At 39.3% G+C, this 22,771-nt stretch overlaps 1 protein-coding gene across 1 annotated transcript; it reads right to left on the reverse strand.

Moving 5' to 3' along the window:
* Nucleotides 1-5,360: 5,360 nt before the first annotated feature.
* On the reverse strand, nt 5,361-7,608 carry LOC143887280 (growth-regulating factor 7-like). Its single transcript, XM_077391390.1, has 4 exons — nt 7,091-7,608; nt 6,798-6,947; nt 6,360-6,693; nt 5,361-6,279 (listed from the first exon to the last, which is right to left on the reverse strand). The coding sequence occupies exons 1-4, from the start codon at nt 7,359-7,361 to the stop codon at nt 5,490-5,492; spliced, it is 1,545 nt and encodes a 514-aa protein (XP_077247505.1). The 5' UTR covers nt 7,362-7,608; the 3' UTR covers nt 5,361-5,489.
* Between the last annotated feature and the right edge of the window lie 15,163 nt (nt 7,609-22,771).

Consider the following 22,771-nt stretch of genomic DNA (forward strand, 5'->3'; position numbering starts at 1 on the left):
TGATTCATGGCCATCAATAACAAGGCCTTGTAACAAGGCCGAACACATAAATTATTTGGATCATTGAACAAGTTCGCTCTACATGTACTTTTGGCCCATCAATCCATCATATCAGAACCCCAAAATAAAATATCAGATTGATTACTAATCTTGTTTGAAACAACCAACAGTATATAAGCAAATGGAAAAAAGTAAAATTCTCAATAAAATGCATAATCCCTAAAACACTACTATAAACGTAGGGGTTGAGGCCAACCCGACCCAACCCGAGGAACCCATTTTTCCAACCCAACACGACCCAACCCGATTTGCAACCCGGCTGAGTTCAACCCGACCCAACCCGATTTCAGAGGGGAGAAGAAACTCAAGTGGGTTTTAAAAATTACAAAAATACCCTCGCTCCTACCTCTATCAAGTGGTTTTTGAAAATTACAAAAAAGGTGTCCCTAGGATATAAATGAGTAAATGTCTTCTAAAAAAGAGGTTATAAATATAAAAGTCATTAAAAAAAGTAAACTTTCTTACATTGTTTCCATGTTGTTTAACTGACATCCTCTATCATTAAGTTAATGTTTATAATAACAAGCTGCAGAGTTAATGTTTATAATAACAAGCTGCAGGGGGGGGGGGGGGGGGGGGGGGGTGTCATCCCCCGATATTTAATTGTGATCTTTCAAATATTACTTCCTTTGTTTCCATGTCGTTTAACTGACATCCTCTATTTACCACATTTAACTCTTATTTTTTTATTAATTAATTATTTCAATAAGGCTAATAAAATTGGCACTACCATGTTTTGATAATTGCATTAACTCGTCTCGTCTTTTAATATTTAAACAGTTGTCAAAGGCTATTATAGTTCCCAAAAAGCTCTCAGAAGCCAATTAAAAAAGAAACTACAAGCTAAGTTTGTGTGATTATTAAAACATGGTAGTGTAAATATCAGCAGCCTCCAATAATTGTTATTGTCACGTCATAATATCATCAACCTATGAAAACTCATTTACTCATTTAAGCTTATAATTATATTATATTCAAATATTCACATTATTATTTCTTAACTTTTTTATTTTTGTTGTTTTCAAAAACCAAAACTGTTAGGGGCCGTATGGATACACGGATTTTTAGAATCTTGGATTTCCACAAAATTGTAGTTGGGAGACAAAGGAAGAAAGAGAGCAGCCGTCATTTTTTTGATTTCTAGTCCTTCTTTCCAACAGCAAGAGAGATGGCAATCATCCCCTGTTTTCAGGTTTTAGAAATCGCAGGATACGTGAGAGATTTTTAAAACCTGGTTTTCTTACTTAAAATCCAAGAAACGATGTCATGACAGCATACCAGCAGCCAGATCATGACCCTCTTTTACAATGTTTTCAAAGGATTCCAAAATCCGCATATCCAAACAACCCGGCCCCCTAAGGGGCCGTTTGGATACGCTGATTTTAGAATCTAGGATTTCTTCAAAATTGTAGCTAAGAGACAAGAGACGAAGCGGACCAGCCGTCGTTTTTTACTTGTTTTTTACTTTTCGCCCTTCTTTCCATCAACAAGAGAGTAGCAGATCCTCCCATATTTACAGGTTTTAGAAATCTCAAGATGCAAGAGAGATTTTTTAAACCTGAATTTCTCACTTAAAATCCAAGAAACTCTATCATGACAACATACAAATGCTTGATCATGAACCCTCTTCTACATTGTTTTCAAACTAAAAATCTGGATTATAAAATCCTTGTATCCAAACGGCCCCTTAGGCTTGTTAAAAGTTTGAAGTCCCATTGCTCACACTAAAGTGAAGTAATGAGAAGAAATCCATTATTGGTTCCATCTTCTAATTATAATAGCATTCAACAACCACAATCTAGTGATCTATATATACTCATCTATGATCATGTTAGAGAGAAAGAGAGGGTGATTTGAAAAGGGTAATAAAATGACAAAGTCCCCACACCAGTGGGCCTTGTACAGAGGGGGAAGGGCCGACATATGTTTCACTTGTAATAGTTATGGAAATCACATTTTCAACAAGAAGAGGGCCCCACGTGGTTGAGAAATGAGTAGGCTAATAAGGTGGAGAAAGGTCGAATAGTAGGCACAACTCAATGCTCGTGAGGCAGGAGACAACAGCCCAATGACATTCACTACTCACTCGTACGAAAAGATCACGCAAGAGATATGAAATTCATGGCTTCATATTGTCCACCTTCAATTCTCCATGTCCTTGACTTTCGTTTAAAGTAAATTTGAGAGAGAGAGAGAGGAATGTCCTGTTTCATATACATTATCTATGTATGCAAGAGAGGTGACAAGACTTCTCTCCACTAGATATTTTTTCCTTAGCTAGTGTAAATTATCTTCATGGCCAAACAAGTTGTTGTAAAATCTAGCACCCAATAAATAATAGACATATCACATCATAACTAGTGTCCTCTTTCAAATAGGGCAAATCACACAAGATATTACTTGAGAATGATATTTCCATCCCCAATCTCAGCATTTCTACACCCTTTTTTGTCTTGAAAATAACTTTATTTTAAGGGCAACTGACTAACATAGCAAACAAAAAAAATTAAGGGCATCTACATGTCTATAGGGACATTAGGGGTAACTCCCAGGGTTATTTAAAACCTTATAAATATGAAATTTCTTTCAACTATTAAATCCCTTATACTTATGTATAATATGAATGTGTAAATTAAAGAGGATTAATCCAAAGAAATTTGAGTCTGGGAGATGCTTGAGAAACTCTTCAATTGAAAGAACATGAAGAGGGGCTTCTAAACTTGAAAATGAGCTTCTCCACATTTCACAAGGTAAGATGACTGTGGTCGAATATTTCTTAAAAGTTATGAACAAGTACAGAAATTTTAAGTTTAGATTAGGATAATCTAAGTAATGAGACAAGGTTCAAAATATTTCTAATTTCGAGCATCAAAATTAAGGAGTATATTTCTTTCTTATTTCTTTACTGTGGTGAAAAATACAATCCACATTTGGAGAGTTTGAGAATCTTTTTCAAATCATGAAGCCATAGCAATGCAAATGGTTGATGTTAGAATTTTTGAGAGATCTAACACTTTTTCAATAATCATGGTGCCATTGCCATTTCTGTTGTGTGTGTGTGTGTGTGTGTGAGAGAGAGAGAGAGAGAGAGAAAGAATTTTTTTCTTTCCATGACTTAAGAGACAAATGATAAGACTATGGCTTATAAAGAGATAAAAGGTATGCTAAACAATGGGGACGCCCTTTCCAGCCCATTTGACTAAGGAGTAGATAATGTCACCCAAACAATTCCTATGAATAGCTCCAGTACCAACCATGTTTGGGTTACCAAGAGAGCAACCATCAAGAAGATTGGGACTGAAGACATTTCTAGTAGGGGATTTCCATCTTACCACTACTTTATTATTTGGGGCATTACCTTTCAAGAATGTATCCCAATTTCAATTAATGACATCCGTTGAATCACCTGAGAAAGATTGGTGTTGAAGGTACCAAGAAACCACTATGATAATGTTCCGGAGTAGCCAATTGTGAGTGAAACAGACCACTATGATCCTAATGTTCCAAAGTAGCCGATTTAGAGTAAAATCTTTTGACGTAGGAACAATGTATGAATGACAACAGAGAAGACTTTCCGTTCAAAAGTTTCAAAGGATAAGCGTGGAGCTTGAAAGTTAACCCACATTTAGTGGGAAACTCTAAGAAATAAGTGTAAGAATACCTTTATCTACAACACAAACTTTTCATTCAGTGTTTTAATTGTCCCAAAAAATAAAAGCAACCTGCTCTTCTCATTTCATTTGACCATGTTTATAGAGCTAAGTTCTCTTTCCAAATACAAGTAATATTAAAAGAAGTAACTAAATTAAAAATAACTCCGGAAGAATAGGAAATTCTTATGCAAGAGACCTAAAAACAAAATAAGAAAGTTGCTTAACTTAGAACAACTACGGAAAAATTGAAAGTTGTTAAATGCTAGGACCTTAGAATTAGGAAAAGGTTTCTATATCTAACTCAAGCCAGCATATTAGAAGGGTTCTAATCTTGACGGTTTCATAAGTTTAGCAAGGCGAGTTTGCTACTCACATGCCCTGTCACCCATTCATGTTGCATCACGTTTCATGGTCTCACGTTGATCCGTCAATTCTAGAGCCTTTGGGACCACCTCATGGCCTTAGAAGGATCCATCTTTTGTTGTTAATCTTCGGCCCACTCATCAATCTAATCAGTCAGATCCAATGCACTTAGTTGAGTTGAGAATGATATACCTAAAGAACCTATAGCTGTTATTCTCCAACTATGCACCTATTGGGTCTCCTTGGGAATACCATACTAACGTCATACCAACTTAAAACCTGATCCCAAACGTAAGAAACTACTTTCAGGAAGTGAAACTGAGTAGTATGCCTCCTTTACCAAGATAACATATATTTTCCAAGTGAACAAACACTAGATATGAACAAATAAAGTTCCTAAGAACAAACACTAGATGTGAATATTTTTTCAAATTACTTTTGTGTTATAAGCATCCCATCGGAAGACAATCGACTGTAGCAAGACCACAACATTTTGGGTTACAAATGGGGCAAAAAGATATTCCTAGCTAGTGTTGGGCATATGACCCAAGAGGAACAATGTTCAGAACATTGGGCTCCAGGAGCAAACAAAACGGCAATACATTGGACAACAAAGCAGACCCTTCAAATATAAGACATCGTGTTTGCTCATAATTAGAAGCAAGATAGCGGAGTAAAAAACACCTGGGTTTAGCTCAGAGGATTGCCTGTAGACAGACATACTGGACGGAGAGTTACAGTCACCAAGTTAAAACCCCTCTCTCTCTCTCTCTCTCATGTCTAAAATCAAGAATGTAGCAAGTTAATGCACTAACGAGAAAAAATTAATCTGGTTAGCATCATGAGCACTTTTATGACTTATCAAATCAATTAAAGGCATGGATCAATTAAAGGCACGGTGGGAACTGGGAAGTCAAGCCAGGAATGCTTCGGTAAAAGAGCAAGAAAAGCTTCAAAGAAGCTCTATCATTGTACAGTGAGATGGAATAATAAGGTATATATAAAATAATCTCCGCCGGAAAAAAAAACCCATTGACATGAAATTTAAGGTACAAGACCACAAAAATCACACGTTCCTTCCCTACCTCCCAAGTCACAGCAGATTTTTCAGACAAAACCCCGACCTTCTGCTGTGCAAATCCCCCAGACACGGGGACCTGTCTTACAACAAATTCAGTAGAATCAGGAACAAGCTTCCTCAAAAATAGAACACTACTGAGGATCCCTTCTAGTTAAAATGTTAAATCCATATTCTGACATACATGTTAGAGATGTGCCACAGCAGAAACAAACCTTCAATTTTCATTTGATTACGTAAAATAAATCTAATTTAGAAGGGAAAAAACAAGGAACTACAAGAACAACAGAAGACCCAAAAAGAAAAAGAGAGAAATGTCATCAAACAAGCTTCTTTCAGTTCATATTTTCAGATGGTAATTTGCTCTGGTTATTAAGCCACTGGAGAGCAATCTCGGATTTAGCAGCAGCGAAAGTGGGGCTATTGCCACTGCTACTATCAGAAAATGATGCTAGGGTTTTCTGAAGTACCCCAGTAGGGGATGAAACTGGTCTAGGAGGGCTCTCTCTAGGGCTCGGACCCTCGACCCAACCATCACTCATCAGATTAAGACCACCACAAGAACTCTTATTACTGCTGCAACCACCATGAGGAGAGGCTGAATTAGACCCAGCCCCTGTGCTAGATTGCAACACTTCTCCTAAAGGACCCCCTGTTAGCCAAGGAACAGGGTTCATCCAACTCAAAGGTTGGGGTTTTAAACCCACATTATAGTGTTCTGAATCAGTAATGCCAAGACCCATCTGGATTTGATTCATGTCTTCTCCACTAGGCATTGATAAAGTGAGAGAAGAAACAGGGAGCTCCCCTCCTGAAGAATTAGAGGATTTGTTGTTGTTGTCGTTAGACCAGGCATCGATGAATCGTCTGGGTTGTTCTCTATGATTGGAACCTGGGTCTTCTAAGGATGAGAGATCAGTGTTTAGAAAAAGGCAGGATTGGTTGTTTTGTTGAGTATTTGATCCCCCACTTCCAAAATCAGAGAAATTCAAGTTGAGGTGTTCTTCATAGTGCTGTAGAACAGGTGCACCCACATTAGTCTTCAAACCCAGTTTCGAATTCATCAGTTGCCACTGCTGGCTCGAACCCATGTGCTCTGTTCCCCCTTTCATCCAATCCAAATACCTGAACAAAGAAAAGAAAACATAACAAAAAAACCCATATAATAATCACTCCAAAATGCGAAAAAAGACTAATTTCCCCACCTGGAATCCATGGTTTGGTAAGGAATCTTGTCAACAGGTTTAGGAAAAATCACAGAAGGCTGATGATGATAGGGTTTAGCTCCAACATGGGAAGAGGTAGTGTTGATATCAGAAACAACAGGGGTTGAAATAGGGCGAGTGGTGGTATTTTGTGTTTGTACTTCCACAGGCTTTCTTGAACGAGGGCGTCCTCTATGCATGTGGCGCTCACAGTACTTCTGATCAGGCGCCACATCTCTAGAGCACCGCCATTTTTTCCCATCAGTTCTTCTACACCTCCCTGGCTCAGGATCCACAGAGTTTGAAAACCGTAGATTGAAACCAGAACGGCCCACTAAACAAAAAAGAGCAAAAACCCAGAAAGGAAAACCATCAAATAATCAGAAAACAAAAAGGGTAGTAAAAAAAAACATAACAATAACAGAAGAAAGTAATTACAATTAGAATGAGAGGCAGAAGAACTGTTAATGGGTATAAGAAGGTCAGGTGGAACAGGAACTGATGCCATCATACACTTATAAATCCAAGCCTGCCTTTCTAGTTCCTGATACTGAGCAGATGTAAAAGGAAATCTCACCATCCCTACACCTGCATTAAAAAAAAAAAAACATATTTTTTTATTAAGTACGAAGAAAAGAAAAGAAAGACAGAAATTTATAGAGAAAAGAGAAACCAAGAAAGTTTTGTTAGGGGGATTATTGACAGAGTATTGACTCTTTCTCTGTAACTACCTGGGGATTTGAAGGCAGAACTAGTGTTGGAAAAAGGCTGCTGAGTCTTTGCAGCAACATCGTAGAAGTATAAATCGTTTGATCTGATCTCGCTGCCATTATAAAAAGTGGGGCCTGTGATATTTTCATAACCAGGAGAAAAAGGATGAGGCACCATCCTAAACGGGAGAATATCAGTACGTGCCATCTTTTGAGGAACCAAACCTAAACCTAAACCATCAATCTCTCCTTCTCTGTTGTTCTTCTTCTTCTCTGATTCACTCGTCATCATCTATGTTAAAACACTTTGACCTTCTTTTTCTTCTTTTTTTCAACTTGTTTTCTTTTGGGTTTCAAGAATCAAACCGCTACTGAAAGAAAGCCTGCAACAAGCATCTCTGCTGAATATAAATCGGTCCTCTCTTTGTTGTTGCTTCCCATGCCTCCAACATTCGCACCATTGCGGACAAATTAGTAATGCCACCCCACCACCCTCATTATTGCCACACCCATCGTTTTCTTTTGCTACTCAGAAAAAGATTTTCGAAAAATGATCACGTATAAATAAAACACGCATAAATATCTCACAATGACAAACCCTCCTCTCCAATTTCAACAGAAAAAAAAATCATTTATATTAAAGTAGGTACCATCCTCTAGAGCCGTTTGACTGACGGTCTCCGTCAGGAACTGGGTCGCTTTCCGTTGGCACAAAGTACACGCCGTTATCCATTCAGCCTCGGGGGTCGCACCAGATCAGACCAGACAATGGCTCTGGGGTTAACCCTTGACGTGATGAACTAACTAATTGTCCACAACCCCGTTAAAGCAAAGCATACATGAAGAAAGAAAGAAAGAAAAATAAAAAAGTACTACAAGCACGTAGTTCGAGGTCAGACTCATTAAGAAGTTGATGTTAGAGACTTAATAACGGTCTTAAAATCTTGGATTACATGTCTTAATGACAAATTAATTCTTTATTAAGAAGTCGGCAGTAAAAAAATCAAGTGTAATTAAGTAAAGATGATAAATGAGGAGGGGTGTCTTTAACAATTTTGGACATCGTGTGCGCATTTATTAGAGCCAGCTGTGAAGAGAGGGGTGTCGCTATCAGGCCTCGTTCATGGAACCGTGACTTGTACTCCACCTCTCTCTCTCTACAAAGGCCAAAAACCTATTACTAATTCCGCCGCGCCCTACCAAGGAAACACACTATCACACCCCATTCGCCTCGAAAAACGCACCCCCTTTGTGGGCCCCACTGACGTCCCTCTCCATAAATTTCATATTCCTCTCATCCCTGGACCACAACTGAGTCGGCCCCACCCAGCCACCTCTTTTACCTCGATCCTCCCATTTACCCAGTTACAAAAAGTAAAACAAATCGCATTTGCTGCTTCCCTTACTAACTCTAGTTAACTTGTTTGTAACTAAGGTTAGATTTTTACCCCGCAGTTCCCAACTAAGTCGGCCCCACCCAGCCACCTCTTTTACAGTAGCCAGAGAGAGAGAGATGAGAGAGAAGTGTCTCAAAGTTAGGCAACAGATGGGATAACTCGGTGGTGGTGGACCAAATGCTCTCACCCGGCTATTTCCAAGCTACCACCGCCAAGGAAACACAAGAATGAATAAAATAATGCGATAGAGATGCCACAGCTTCCCATTAGCCCCCTTTTCTTCCCAGGGCCACCCCTTTAGTGTAAAAAACTAGTCCTAACTAATTCTTAAATACACTGGAGGGGGGTGGCCCTGGGAAGAAAATGGGGCTAATATATCATTTTCCTTTATTAATATATGGAGATGAGAGTGGTGATGTCAAATGGGATGGCTTGGCAGGACCACTTACAAAATACATACACGTTCATGTACTCACACTAAAGAGAGAGTGACTTGGTAGGGTTTCCCTTTCTTTGTTTACGGCTGTGGGTCACATATCTCTTGGCTTTTTGGTCTTGCCATCTTGTATTTGGGGACCATCCCACATGTGACTGTAACCTTTTTGGGATCTTTTGGTTTTTCATTTAGAGGGCGTGATTTAGACCCTTTCTCTCTCTCTTAGTTTTGCCAACCACAATGACGCAATTTAGGGGTCCGCTTCTCTCTATGTATCTCACTTTATTTGGGATCCACATCACATCAAACAATTATACAATATATTGCTTCTAAGAAACATGTTGCTAATTTACAGAATGAACAACAAGTGTAGCAGACCTTCGTGCAAGGGTATCAATGCAAAAGTTCATGGCTTTCTTACTTTTTTCTTTGGGCTTTATTGCTTCACGGACATCCAATGTGCATATGTGTTTGTTCCTCCTTTCTAAATGTTTCTACCGTATGTGGTGACCCCAGTTTGGTAGTCCTCGAATTAAGCAAAATTAGTACTGCTCCTCATTTGTTATACCTTGGCCTAGTATGTACGGTGATCGGAACCACTCATTCATCTGGGTTGGACCCAAATTGGAGAAGCCATGGCCTAAAAATCCGATTGATCCCACAATCATCCAAACAAAGGGCTTCAAGACAAATAGCTAGCTAAAACACCGACAACAGCCAAATGTACATTGATCAGAGGAACATTAATGAGAATTAGGGGTTCAACCATAGTTAGCAAAACGTGTTTCGGAAAAAATTCGAGTTTAATACTGTATTTGCTTCAAAAAAAAACGGAAACACAAAAAAAATAAGTTTAAAATTGGGGACTGATATTTTCGCCCCTCTGATGGACAAAATTAGTACTACTTATAATGTTTTTTTTTTTTTAATTCTAAGCACTCCAATGAAGCGGAAGTGAGAGCGATTCACCAAGGGATCAAAATGATCTCAAATAGAAGGAAAATCTCATAGTGGAGGGCGACTCTCTCAACGTTACTAGATGGTTGGAAGGCCAATCACCCCACCCGTGGAGATTTTCAGAGCTCGTTGATGAGATTTTGGACCAAGTTGAGGACCATGTGGTTCGATTTAATCACGTGAGGGCATCTGCGAATGGAAAGGCGGATCGCCATGCCCGTGAAGGAGTGGCTAGTGGATTGTTAGAGGTATTTGATTTTCTTCCCCCTGAGCAGTCTTGTATTTGTGGTTATTTTTGTTTATTCATTCTTGTTTCCATGACCGCTTTGGTCGTGCCTGTTAGAAAATTGATGTGCAAATTAACCTCACAACTTGAAGACAGAGATTAATAATACTATTTTCTGCAATAATAATCTGTAAAGAAAAAAAAGAAATCGTTAGATCACTTATCGAGTTGAGGCACGAAGAATCTTCGCTGTCCTTAAGGCAAATCTCGCCCCCACTATGACGAATCAACGGTGCAGATAAGCCTCTCAGCGTATGCCTCCAGAATACAACAACTCTCGCTCTAGGGGTGTGCACTCACGCAGCCCGGATGCCTAAGAAATCGCTTATATTTGCCAAAAGCCTTGAGCAGAAAACCAGAGAGAAAACCAGAGAAGAGAAAGAGCAGAAGAAGAATCCGTCAAGGATATCTCTCTTTTCTCTAAAATCGATTTTATAGAAAGGTAATCGAGCGTTAGGGTGAAACGTCGCACTCTTTTAGTGCGTGGGAGACGTTTTCCAAACGGTCACTAAACCACGATTAAGGAATCTCAAACGGTAAAAAATAGTTAAAACAAAATAAATAAATTCTTGACCGTTAAAAGGAAAAATAAATAATAGAAAAAGAAAAGCCTTAGGTCCACGCGCGCGGCCGGCCGCGCCGCGCCGCGTGTGTGGTAAGATCAAAAGCCCATCGGACCCAAGTGGGCGATCCGTGCGCGTAGGATCCCCATGACCTCTTGCTCATTCACAAGGCTAAGAGAGTGAAAGTATATATATGGCCACTCTCATCCTCTCACACTTCCCATCTAGGACTAAAGTTTTCTCATGACTTTAGTCTTTTTGGAGGGAAGCCCAAGTAATTTGAATGAGAAGCTCAAAAGCATACATATAATGACTAAAAACACCCCCATTGTAAGTTTGAATTACAAAAAGACTTTTTTCACATAAAAAGTCAACAATGGCTGCTATATTTAATGAAATCTCATCATTTCAAAAATAAATAAATAAGTCCAAGTGGTGAGAGAGGGGTACGGCAGTGGGAGAAGGAGAGAGATTTGAGAGGGCAGGATTGACATGAGCTTGAAAAGTTGATAAAAATCAAGAAAAAGTCTTTCCGATTTTGCGTAGAGTTTTTGTTTCTTAATTTTTTTGCCACTCCTCATCACCAGAGACCCTTGTGTCCTGTTTTTATTTTTCTGATGTTTAGCCACGTCACCCTCATCTACACTTGTAGAAACCAATTTATCATGAAAAAAAAAGAAGTCATGGTTGCTAAATGTATTAAATGGAGTAGTAAACGACACACTAATAAAATGCATTTTTTTCCCGGAAAAACACCGTTTAAAATGGCATTTTGCTAGCTATGGGTGCAACTTAGGTTGGGGGGTTTGGGTCGGGTTGAGTCCAAATCTAGCCCGGCATTACCTCAAACCCTAACCCGACTCAACCATAGGTGCCTCAACCCGTCAAATCCTAACCAACCGGCCTTTTAATCCCGCAACCCTAAGCCAACCCATCTAACCCAATTTTCTAAATCATTTTCTAAATCAGGTCCGATTGGTTTCTAGGCAAAAAAAAAAGAAAAGAAACCATGACCTAAGATTTTGAAAATCCCGATAAAAGTAGGGAGGAAGTGGTGGGGCTCGGGTCAAGTTGCCCAAGTCCTTAGACCTAACCCAATTTGAAATTGAATCGAGTTGGCTTTTCCCAACCCTAACCCAACCAAACCCAAGGAAACACCAACCCAACATGACCTGAAATCTGGTTGTACTGTTGGGGTTCGGGTTAAGCCGACCCAAGTTGCACTCCTAATTGGAATCGGTAAATTGGTGCAATATTTCTCTTGTGACCCACCCAAATTGGTCCCCCATTAGCAATTTAGCATGTACCATTTTGATTTAGATGGACTACCAACTGTGAGGGCTACACCCAATGGATGGCTCCACTAGACGACTGCTTCAAATAACACCAAACATGTGTCACATATACCGTAGGGATTGCGTCCGACCCACTGGCTATTCATGTGTACGACAACACTTTCATCATAGTGTCCACGATCTTCTTTTCCTCTGGCAAATCAGCAAAGATCTAAGGTTTGTGAAAAATCAGTACTTTATGGCCCTGTTTGGATTGAAGGAATTTTCTGAAAAAGTTTGGAAAGCAAAAATATTTCTAAAATTTCTTACTTTTGTCACAAACAAAAAAGATTACTTGGACCAACCCTAATCAATTTTTTTTTACTTAGAGGAACCTTCAATTTATGATAGTATCCATCTAAATTAAAAATACTCTGGGAAATGATATTTTTCCCTCCTCTGACGGACCCCACTCCAAACGTTATCCGTTAAGTTTTAAAGGCAAGGAAAAACGTTAAAGGAGGTGAATTTATCATCAAACAGTGAACTTTTCTCATAGAAACTGTTAAACGGGGGGGCGGGGGGGGGGGGGGGGGGGGGTATCATTTCCCAAAATAATTATGTTAATTTGCAACCAAAGGTGGCCTACGGGGTGAATTTATCCTCAAGCAGTGAACTTTTATCCGTTTAGTGTGTGTTAGTGTGTGTGTGTGGGGGATATCATTTCCCTTAAAATTTTGTCATTTACAAAATATACTGAGGATAAAGTTGGAAAGTCGGCCAAAAAAACACAAATCTAATATGTCTAAAATGTGTTTAAAAATTTTTCCACAAAATTATGGAGTTTTTTTCACTCTAAGGCCATGTTTGACTGCTAGGAGTTTTTTTCATGATAAATTGGTGTGTCATGTTTTTTTAAAAAAAAACTATAAGCACTCCAATGAAGCGGAAGTGAGAGCGATTCACCAAGGGATCAAAATGATCTCAGATAGAAGGAAAATCTCATAGTGGAGGGCGACTCTCTCAACGTCTCTAGATGGTTGGAAGGCTGATCACCCCACCCGTGGAGATTTTCAAAGCTCGTTGATGAGATTTTGGACCAAGTTGAGGACCACGTGGTCCGATTTAATCACGTGAGGGCGTCTGCGAATGGAGAGGTGGATCGCCATGCCCGTGAAGGAGTGCCTATTGGATTGTTAGAGGTATTTGATTTTCTTCCCCCCTGAGGAGTCTTGTATTTGTGGTTATTTTTGTTTATTCATTCTTGTTTCCATGACCGCCTTGGTCGTGGCTGCTATATTTAATGAAATCTCACTATTTCAAAAAATAAAAATAAAAAATCCAAGTGGTGAGAGAGGGGTAGGCAGTGGGAGAAGGAGAGAGATTTGAGAGGGCAGGATTGACATGAGCTTGAAAAGTAGATAAAAATCAGGAAAAAGTCTTCCCGATTTTGCATAGAGTTTTTTGTTTCTTAATTTTTTTTCCCCACTCCTCATCACCGGAGACACTAGTTTCCTGTTTTTATTTTTCTGATGTTTAGCCACGTCAGCCTCATCTACACTTGTAGAAACCAATTTATCATGAAAAAAAGAAGTCATGGTTGCTAAACGTACCCTAAAAGTTTTAAATGGAGTAGTGAACCACACACTAATAAAATGCATTTTTTTTCCAGAAAAACACCGTTTAAAATGGCATTTTGCTAGCTATGGGTGCAACTTAGGTTGGGGGGTTTGGGTCGGGTTGAGTCCAACTCTAGCCCAACCATAGGTGGCATTACCTCAAACCCTAACCCGACTCAACCACAGTGCCTCAACCCGTTAAATCCTAACCAACCGGCCTTTAAAACCCGCAACCCTAAGCCAACCCATCTAACCCAATTTTCTAAATCAAGTCGATTTGTTTCTAGGCAAAAAAAAAAAAAAAAACCATGGACTTAAGATTTTGAAAATCCCGATAAAATTAGGGAGGAAGCGGTGGGGCTCGGGTCAAGTTGCCCAAGTTCTTAGACCATTCGAAATTGAATCGAGTTGGCTTTTCCCAACCCTAACCCAACCAAACCCAAGGAAACACCAACCCAACATGACCTGAAATCTGGTTGTACCGTTGGGGCTCGGGTTAACCCGACCCAAGTTGCACTCCTAATTGGAATCGGTAAATTGGTGCAATATTTCTCTTGTGACCCACCCAAATTGGTCCCCCATTAGCATGTACCATTTTGATTTAGATGGACTACCAACTCTCATAGTTTGAGGGCTACACCCAATGGATGGCCCCACTAGACGACTGCTTCAAATAACACCAAACATATGTCACATATACCATAGGGATTGCGACCGACCACCGGCTATTCATGTGGTACGACAACACTTTCATCATAGTGTCCACGATCTTCTTTTCCTCTGGCAAATCATCAAAGATCATAAGGTTTGTGAAAAATCAGTACTTTAGGCCCTGTTTGGATTGAAGGAATTTTCTGAAAAAAGTTTGGAAAGCAAATTTTTTTCTAAAATTTCTTACTTTTGTCACAAACAAAAAAAATTACTTACTGTTTTTTTAATATATCTGGTGGGGGTCCATCCTAATCCCAGCTTGCCAATCAAAAAAAAAAAAAAGATTACTTGAACCAACCATATTCAAATTTTTTTAACTTAGAGGAACCTTCAATTTATGATAATATCCGTCTAAATTAAAAATACTTTGGGAAATGATATTTTTCCCTCCTCTCCTCTGACAGACACCCCCCCCCCCCCCCCCCCCCCCCCCGGGAATGTTATCCGTTAAGTTTTGAAGGCAAAGAAAAACGTTAGAGGGGGTGAATTTATCCTCAAGCAGTGAACTTTTCTCATAGAAACTGTTAAAGAGGGGGGGAGGGGTGTTATCATCTCCCAAAATAATTATGTTAATTTGCAATCCAAAGGTGGCCTAGGGGATCTATATTCTACTAAAGTGAGGTAAGTCATGGTATCTTATTTCAAGGTGTTATGAAGGGTCCCTTTCTCATTCAAAAGTCACATCTGTAGCGAGATTTATGTGCAACTTGGTATCGTGTTCCTAATGAGTACATACTCCTTTCTACTATTTTCATTGCAAATGTGGGGCCGAATTGAGCATTATTGCCCTTAATAAGGTTTCCCTTTTGTTAATTAAGCTATGGATATGTAATTAAGGAGCTAAATTACAACATAATACGTTGGATCTTATACAGTTTTCCTTCTAAACACCTAAATCTGAACACATTGGAGAGAAATAAACAAGAAAAGTTCCTTTTTTAGTAAGGAAATAACAACTGTAGAATAAGTAGGAGAAATTATATGGTGGCCGGCGGAGAGCATGTTGATTTTTTCTAATGGTAAAAGTCAAAAAATGGAGTTTGACCTGAATAAAAAATCAAGGGGAGGGTTTCTTCTCTCTCTACCCTTGTTGTTTGACAGTCGGCCACCATATAAAAACTCGAATAAGTAGAGGCAATTAATAATGAATGCGACTGGATAGATACTCTCGAGTGACGATTAATAGCCGCGCCATTCCTGATTTAGTAAGGTAAGCTTGGCCTAGGCAGAGTGTCTTTGCGTACCCACTTGTTCTAATCTATATCGGCTATCAGACCATCAAGTGTCACATGATCTTACATGTCATAATCAACAAACAATAGGAAAGTCTAAGGGAGGACAGGAACCTATATCAAGCAAGGAAATTGAAGTTGATAAATTTGCTTTGATGGGTTGTTCTACCTACCTGAGTTAGGAATACATGTTTGAAGCCTATTTACTACTCAAGTTTTAGTAGAGACAACTAAAATATAGGGTAGTGTAGAATATGTGTGTCAATTGATCCACTTTCGGATCCGTTTATGTCTTAGTCACAATCTAATTGGATCCCTTATCGGTCAGATACTTTTTCGGAATGCTTTTAAAATCATTCTTTCTAAGTCTTGGTCACGATCCATTTCAAATCGGAACATCCCAGATCCTACTTACATTTTACACGATCAGGGCAAAGGTAAGGAAGAGGGAAGAAACACGAGAGAGTGAGAAAGAGGAGAAAGGCAGGAAAATGAAATGTTGTTTTTGTTTTTAACTTGGATTTTTAATAGTACAAAAATACCCCTCATAATCAATAGAAAAAATTGAAGTAGAATATGAAGGGTAATTTCATATATTGGAGCCCTTCATTGAATGTTGGAAGCTCCATCGGATTTTGTGGCTACATTGGATCACTAACCAAAATAATTTTGAATCTCAGGATATGGATCCAATGGACAGTTTCGGATCCAATTGTTCTGCCGAACCCTGCCCATTAACTTTCGGAGATCCTTTGAATCCATCAAGACCGTTGACACCCTTAGAGTAGAAACATCTTAATTTATTAGTGGAAGATTTTCGCAGGTGGTCCACAATCCACACTCATCCATTGGTACACTCATGAAATCATGTTGGTGGGGGGGGGGGGGGGGGGGGGGGCGATGATGGGGGTTTGTAGGCACCCCCGTTTTGTCCCTCTGCGTAACTTCATTTTCCAAAATAAATCCCAAATCTAAGATTATGTTTGGCAACCATGAATTTTTTTCCCCATGATAAATTAGTTTCTCAAGTCGTGATAGAAGGGTGTGGAAGTGGGAGAAGAGAGACTTAAGAGGGCACAATTGAGTAGGAGGAGAAGTAGTTAAAAATCAAGGGAAAACTACTAGAAACCCCCTGGATAAAAACATATATACACGAATCCCTCCAAAAATTTCCTAATTACCAATCACCCCATAAATAGCTTTTAATTTTGCTTATTATCCATTTTATCCTTTCTTATGTCACCTAACAAATCCTTAAAATCTCTCTCTCTCTCTCTCTCTCTCTCTCTCTCTCTCTCTCTCTCTATGTACGTGCACCCCAAAAATATAGCGGGCCCACATTATTTTGGTGATCCAAGCCATTCATTTGTTGGTCCCTAACGTGGATAGGAAATGCCTAGAATATCTACTCCGTAGGATGATCCTAACTCTCCGATTTGTTTAGGTTTAAAATGGGGATCGAAGGGTTAGGATCATCCTATGGAGATCATTTTTTGGGCACATCCTATCCACGTCTGGGACCAACAAATGAATGGCTTGGATCACCAAATAATGGGGGCCCACTGTTTTTTTTTTGGCTAATACCATTTCTTCCTACGATTTCTAAACGCTAAGCCAAAACCACTTTTCTCACCCACTCAAACTGATATGTGCATCATCCAAAATTAACCTTTGAATCTTCTACATTTGTGTCAGCCTGTGCCACCGCCTAGCCCTTGTCTAAATCTCGTGCATTCCCTTTAGACTGATCTTGAACTTACACTAACAACTATCTCCCTCTGATAAGAAGAGAAAAGGGCTTGATGAGAGACCATGGGACCCATTAGTTGTCTCCACCTAGCACACTTCATTCATTTTCATTTTTCTTATCTTTTATGTTGTGTAGTAGAAGCTCTACAAGATTTTCAATAGAAATTGTTTATTTTCTAACCAGAATCTAGCCATAACTCTATCAAATTTTATCCAATAAAATTCTCCTTTGATTATATAAAATCCATTTAAAATCACATTCAACATGATTATGATAAAAGAAGAGAAATGTGGCAGGTTACATCATCTGACGATTTATAAAAGTATTCCTTTGATCTCGTTGGTTAGTTGGAAATGGAGTGGTATGTGCACGCATAAGGTCACTTTCCGTAAGAATGCAAAGATGTGTTTTCAAGTTGCAGAAAATGGTGTGAGGTTACCTTTTTCTTTTCTTTTTTTTTTGATTGGTAGGTGTGACGTTACTTCTTGTTGGTATGGAAGATGGATCGAGATCCCTCTCTAGAGTTGACTAGATGAGTCAACTCGGTGCAACTACACAAGTACACAGGTCATGTTGATAAGTCAACTGGCGTTAGATGATTCGATAGTGGGTAGTTGATATTTTAGGAGACCAATGGTGGTTCCCGATGACTACGGCAGATTTGTGGTAATGCCAAGGTAGATATTGTTGGGTTTAAGTGGTTTGTTTCCTATGAAAGTGAAAAGTGAGACTCTCCCAGTCTCCCTTGTTTTCCTGGTTAGACCAGGAGAGAGAGAATGGAGTAGGTTGGGTGTCTTGGTATTATCCTGGGGTGATGAGAAAAAAGAAAAGAAAGTTTCTTCTAGAGAACTTGTCACGTGGTGAGAAATTGAGAGGGGTCTTTTCTCTTTGTACGGTCTTAGTTAAGAAGAGAGGAAAAGGGTTGAGGTTTGCAAGATTTAGGTTAATCCCATTGTAATCTTCCTTTTTTTATCACTTTCTTGCCTCGCCTGTAGGCATAGAGATCTTGGCCAAACCCCGTAAAATTATGGTATCTTTAGATTTGTGGTTTCTCCCTTTCTACTTCTGTGAGCACAATCACATCAGATTTTGCCTATTGGATGTCTCAACAGTGACCTTCTCGTGAGTGCACGGGGAGCTGTCTATTGGACAAGGGCTCCATTCATGACTATGTAGCTGGGTTGGAATCAATGAATCATAGACAGCTGGCTACACAAGGTCTGATCCCTTCCTAATGATCACCAGCACATGAATACTGCTAAAGTTTCTCCATCGGAGTTATTTCATAGGTCAACATGTGGTGTTGTCTGTCACTTCAAAGTAAAGGGCTTGTGTGGTTCCCTTTCTCTCCCTATTTCTTTCTTTCTCTTGATAGGTTAGACTAAAGTTCCAACCCCTTAATTTCTTTCTTTTGATAGGTTAGACTAAAGTTGCAACCCCTTTTCAAACTATCGATTACCAATTTGGTGAGCAACAACTCGGGCAGGCTCCGAGGAACATGTAGTTAGCTTCGGCCATCAACATGAATTTGTGGAGATGACATGACACCCTAGACAAGGGAAGGTGGTCTACCAAATCCATGATTGGGAATTGTCCAATGTGGCGTTAACAATGTTTCCAAATCCAAATCACCCATACATTGAGGGAAGCCAATGCTGCTGCTGATTTGCTGTCAAAAAGATCATGGCCTTGGAAAGATTTTTTAATCCCCACCCTTCTATGTACTCAAAACCTGCTAACCTGTTTATCGTTAGATAGAGAAGGATCAGTGTTCCAAAGATTGTATTTTTTTATTTTTGCTTAGTTTGTTTCTCTGGTGGGGGTCTGCCTAACCCCGGCTTATCGATAAAAAATTAAAAAAAAATGTTACCCAGTTCATCACGTTTCGATTCTGTTGCTTTGGTACTTTGTTATACTTAGGCTCTCTTTGTTTTGGATTTTGAGAATTGATTTTGCATCCAAAACTGATTATTGGACTAAAAATTACTTTTAAGTACGACGAGAGGAGATTTCAAGAAGGTGAAGAAGATATATACAAATGGACAGATCAGGTTCATGGGATTAAGGGTGGAGTGAGCATAATCAAGGAGGGCTGTGTGCTAGAAAGGTTGTGTATATGCTCCGAGGACCTCCATTGTGCCCCGATGAAAGGCTACTTTTGTTTGCCCTGGTAAATTGTACAAGGATGCCCGGTTATCTACATGTTTAACAAGCCCTCCTTGGTAAATCTTCAAAATGGTGGCTTGCTTATGAAAATGGTACAAGGTTCACGAGTGTAATTTCCTGAACTCCATCATCATGTTTCTTGATTGGGTATGGTTGTGATCATTACATTGATTGAAATTGGATGAATCAAAGTTAAGAATAATATTGTGGGTATGGGTATCCCTTGTTTTCAAAGGGAGAGCTGTTTTACCAAGCATGCCAGTTGCATGGTGGCCCAAGCACGCGCACATGATGACCACAGGAATTGATTTTGTGGTTCACCCATGATCAAACTATATAGTCTACTACTATGGGCTGCAAATGGGGGTAAGAAAGTGAAGGGAAAAAACCACTAATAAAACGATTGGGAGCACAACAAATGTTGTCGTGTGGCCTATCTACATGATATCCCACCAGATTAACGGAATGCGCGTGCAGTATACATTGAGATCTTGATGAGATGAATCAAATGCATTTGGATCATTCTTCGTAGAGAATGAAATGTGCATTGGCCATTTCGTGACAATCAGCCCATGGCTGGATTTTACAAAGGAATGCTAGCAAGATGATGCAGCGGCCACTCCCTACGCCTGCTGCATGTGAGATTGATCAAATATGCGGTCTGGCCCACACTGGCCCCCACGCAGAGGGATGAGGAAGTGGTCATCCCAATGTTCTCCCTATTCTCTTGGCACCCTCATATCATGTTTCTTTATTGTAGAAAATCTAATGGTGAAATTTGATCCGATCACATGCAGAGTAATCGAAAGATAGTAAAGATGCAAAGAAAGTCACAAACATACTTGGTTCGGTAACAACGCCTACAGCCAAGGCAAAAACCGATCTTCCACTATAAAAATTCAAGATTACAATGGAATTTACCCAAAACCACAAACACTTACTCTCAACCAAGACCATACACTTTCCTTCACAAGAGAAATATCGAAGAGAAAAACATCTTTTCCTCACCACATTAGAAAACCTCTCTTCTCTCACCCCATTATTCCATAAGAATGTATACCTTATATAGACTAGGTCTTGCAACGTAAGTCCTCATCCTAGTTCAATTAGGATACATTAGAGACACTTGGCCTGCTTTCTTTTGTCTCGTAATACCATTATGAGATTAAAAGGGAGTATTTACTTGTGCAGGAAACAAGACACCATTCCCAGCAATCAATCTGTGCGTATAAAATAAATCAAATCATTCTCCCCTGTAGGAAACTTGAATAAAGCATCTTGATTCTACAATCTACTCTCATGAGAAATGTGATTACCTATAGTGACTACGAGAATATGTCCAACTATTTTGATATGCTCATCCGTTACCGCCACTACCATATTCAAACACCATCGTCCAACTTGTCAACTTGCTTATTGCTTGATATGACTGTAACCCTTTCCATGATAATATTCCCTGCCTTCTCAGTTGACCATGGATCTCTACTTGCCTCTCTCAGATCCTATGTCAGCCGATCTTTCTCTTTAATCTCCCCATGAATAATCAATCTATGCTCTTTCTCATCATCTCGATAAGGACTCCTCCTAATCTCATCTGAAAGAAAGTCGTCATAACTTCCACCAGCTTCACTATATCATCCCCGATTAGTAGCATAGCCACCAATTTTCAAACAAGTAACAAGACCTTGTCTTCTTTTTTCATCTTTTCATCAATGTTGTGGAGTTGACACGAGCCTCTTGGGTACTATCATTATATGTTTTAGAAGACTTTTGCCTTCATGTTCATCCAGCAAACCAGTTGATTTAGATACAATCAGTTGGCCAAACTTTTTGACATATAAAGAGTATTCAAGTTCTCTTGCTAGGCATTAATTCTTTTTCTATAATATTGAACATAATACTATTTTCTAGACATGGTTGAATTATGTTAAGTTCTCCGATTTAATGTCCTCCCACTCGACATGTTTCATCTTGTCTGGCTTCTCATCCTATTTCTTAAATGCCTTAGCTAGGTCTTGTTTTTAGTTCATTGGTAGTGGTAGCAGGTGCATGTTCTCTGTTAGTGCTTCGTTCCTCAAGTGTCCTTTCCCTTTCAATGTCATCCGCGTCGATTCCTTGAGATCCAAATCTCCATTTCTGATATCACTCTTTCTCTGTCTATAAACGAAAGCTGCCCCAGCGTGCTACAAGGATGACTAGATGAGGGTTGAAAAGCTTCGGTTTAAACAAAAGAATATATATGGTTTACCATGGCCGGCAATGGAAAAAACAAAGGGACAACAACTTGGATCAAAGGCTAGGGCATAGGTGTGAAACGACCAATTACCCCAAAAGCTTAAGCTAGTGGAGAAAGGCGTTATATATCTTTTATACTTTAACACTCTCCCGCACGTGTGGCCCACTTGGGCAAACACGTGGCACATGTGATCCCACTTTGGGCCGACCATCGCTGTGGATTTTTCCTATCCAGGAGATTTGATCTCGAGATCTTTGGCTTTGATACCATGTGAAACGACCAATTACCCCAAAAGCTTAAGCTGTTGGAGAAAGGCGTTATTTATCTTTTATACTTTAACAATAGGGGTGCTACTCTGTGTTTGGCTGGGGATGTGGGGTGGATGGAAGATGGCTTAGCGTCGGACACTACGAAGTTAGTTTGTTTGGAGTTCGGGCGAACAACTAATATGGCCATCTCCTGGAGAACAAAACAACTCAGCATGTGTTCCATACTTCCATGCAAGGTTCAATCAGCATGCTCTGATACAATGTAACACAAAGCAGATTTCTATTAATCTTGATTGATTTGCAATTAACCTTAATAGTGCTTATATAGACTAACTTATGAAGATAATAATCAAAGGAGATTATTTTAATCTAATTCAGCTACATAATCTAGCTAGGTTACGTCATCTAACCAACTTGCCCAGTCTACCACCATGATGATCCAACATTGAGATCTTAACCCAATCCAATAGCGAGATCACACATATTCTATTCTAACATTGTTAAAGAGTGATCTTTCACTTTTCTCAACTAAAGAGGGAAACTCTTGATTTCATCAAATTTCTCAATCTCAAATTTTGAGACTGAGTTCCTTGCCATCATTTCAGATCATCAACACATCCAAATAATATATTGCAAATTCGCTCATCCTACACAAAGTAGGAAACTCAAAAAAGATGAGCAGAAAACTCTTCTCTCACACATTGATCAATCTAAACAACCCTAGATCAACATTCTAAAATCACACAAAAATATTTAAATAATAAATACTTGGTTATGGAACTCCAACTCCATAACCGAGTAGAATT

Source organism: Tasmannia lanceolata, unplaced genomic scaffold (assembly GCF_043159265.1).
Source record: "Tasmannia lanceolata isolate RefF3 unplaced genomic scaffold, GAP_Taslan_0.1 ptg000012l, whole genome shotgun sequence".
NCBI lineage: Eukaryota > Viridiplantae > Streptophyta > Magnoliopsida > Canellales > Winteraceae > Tasmannia > Tasmannia lanceolata.

Excerpts from the sequence above, each read along its gene's own strand:
- LOC143887280 (XM_077391390.1), bottom strand. The coding sequence starts at position 7,361 with ATGATGACGAGTGAATCAGAGAAGAAGAAGAACAACAGAGAAGGAGAG. Across the intron at positions 6,948-7,090 it reads TTCTGCCTTCAAATCCCCAG|GTGTAGGGATGGTGAGATTT; the intron begins GTAGTTACAGAG and ends TTTTTAATGCAG. Across the intron at positions 6,280-6,359 it reads TACCAAACCATGGATTCCAG|GTATTTGGATTGGATGAAAG; the intron begins GTGGGGAAATTA and ends TTCTTTGTTCAG.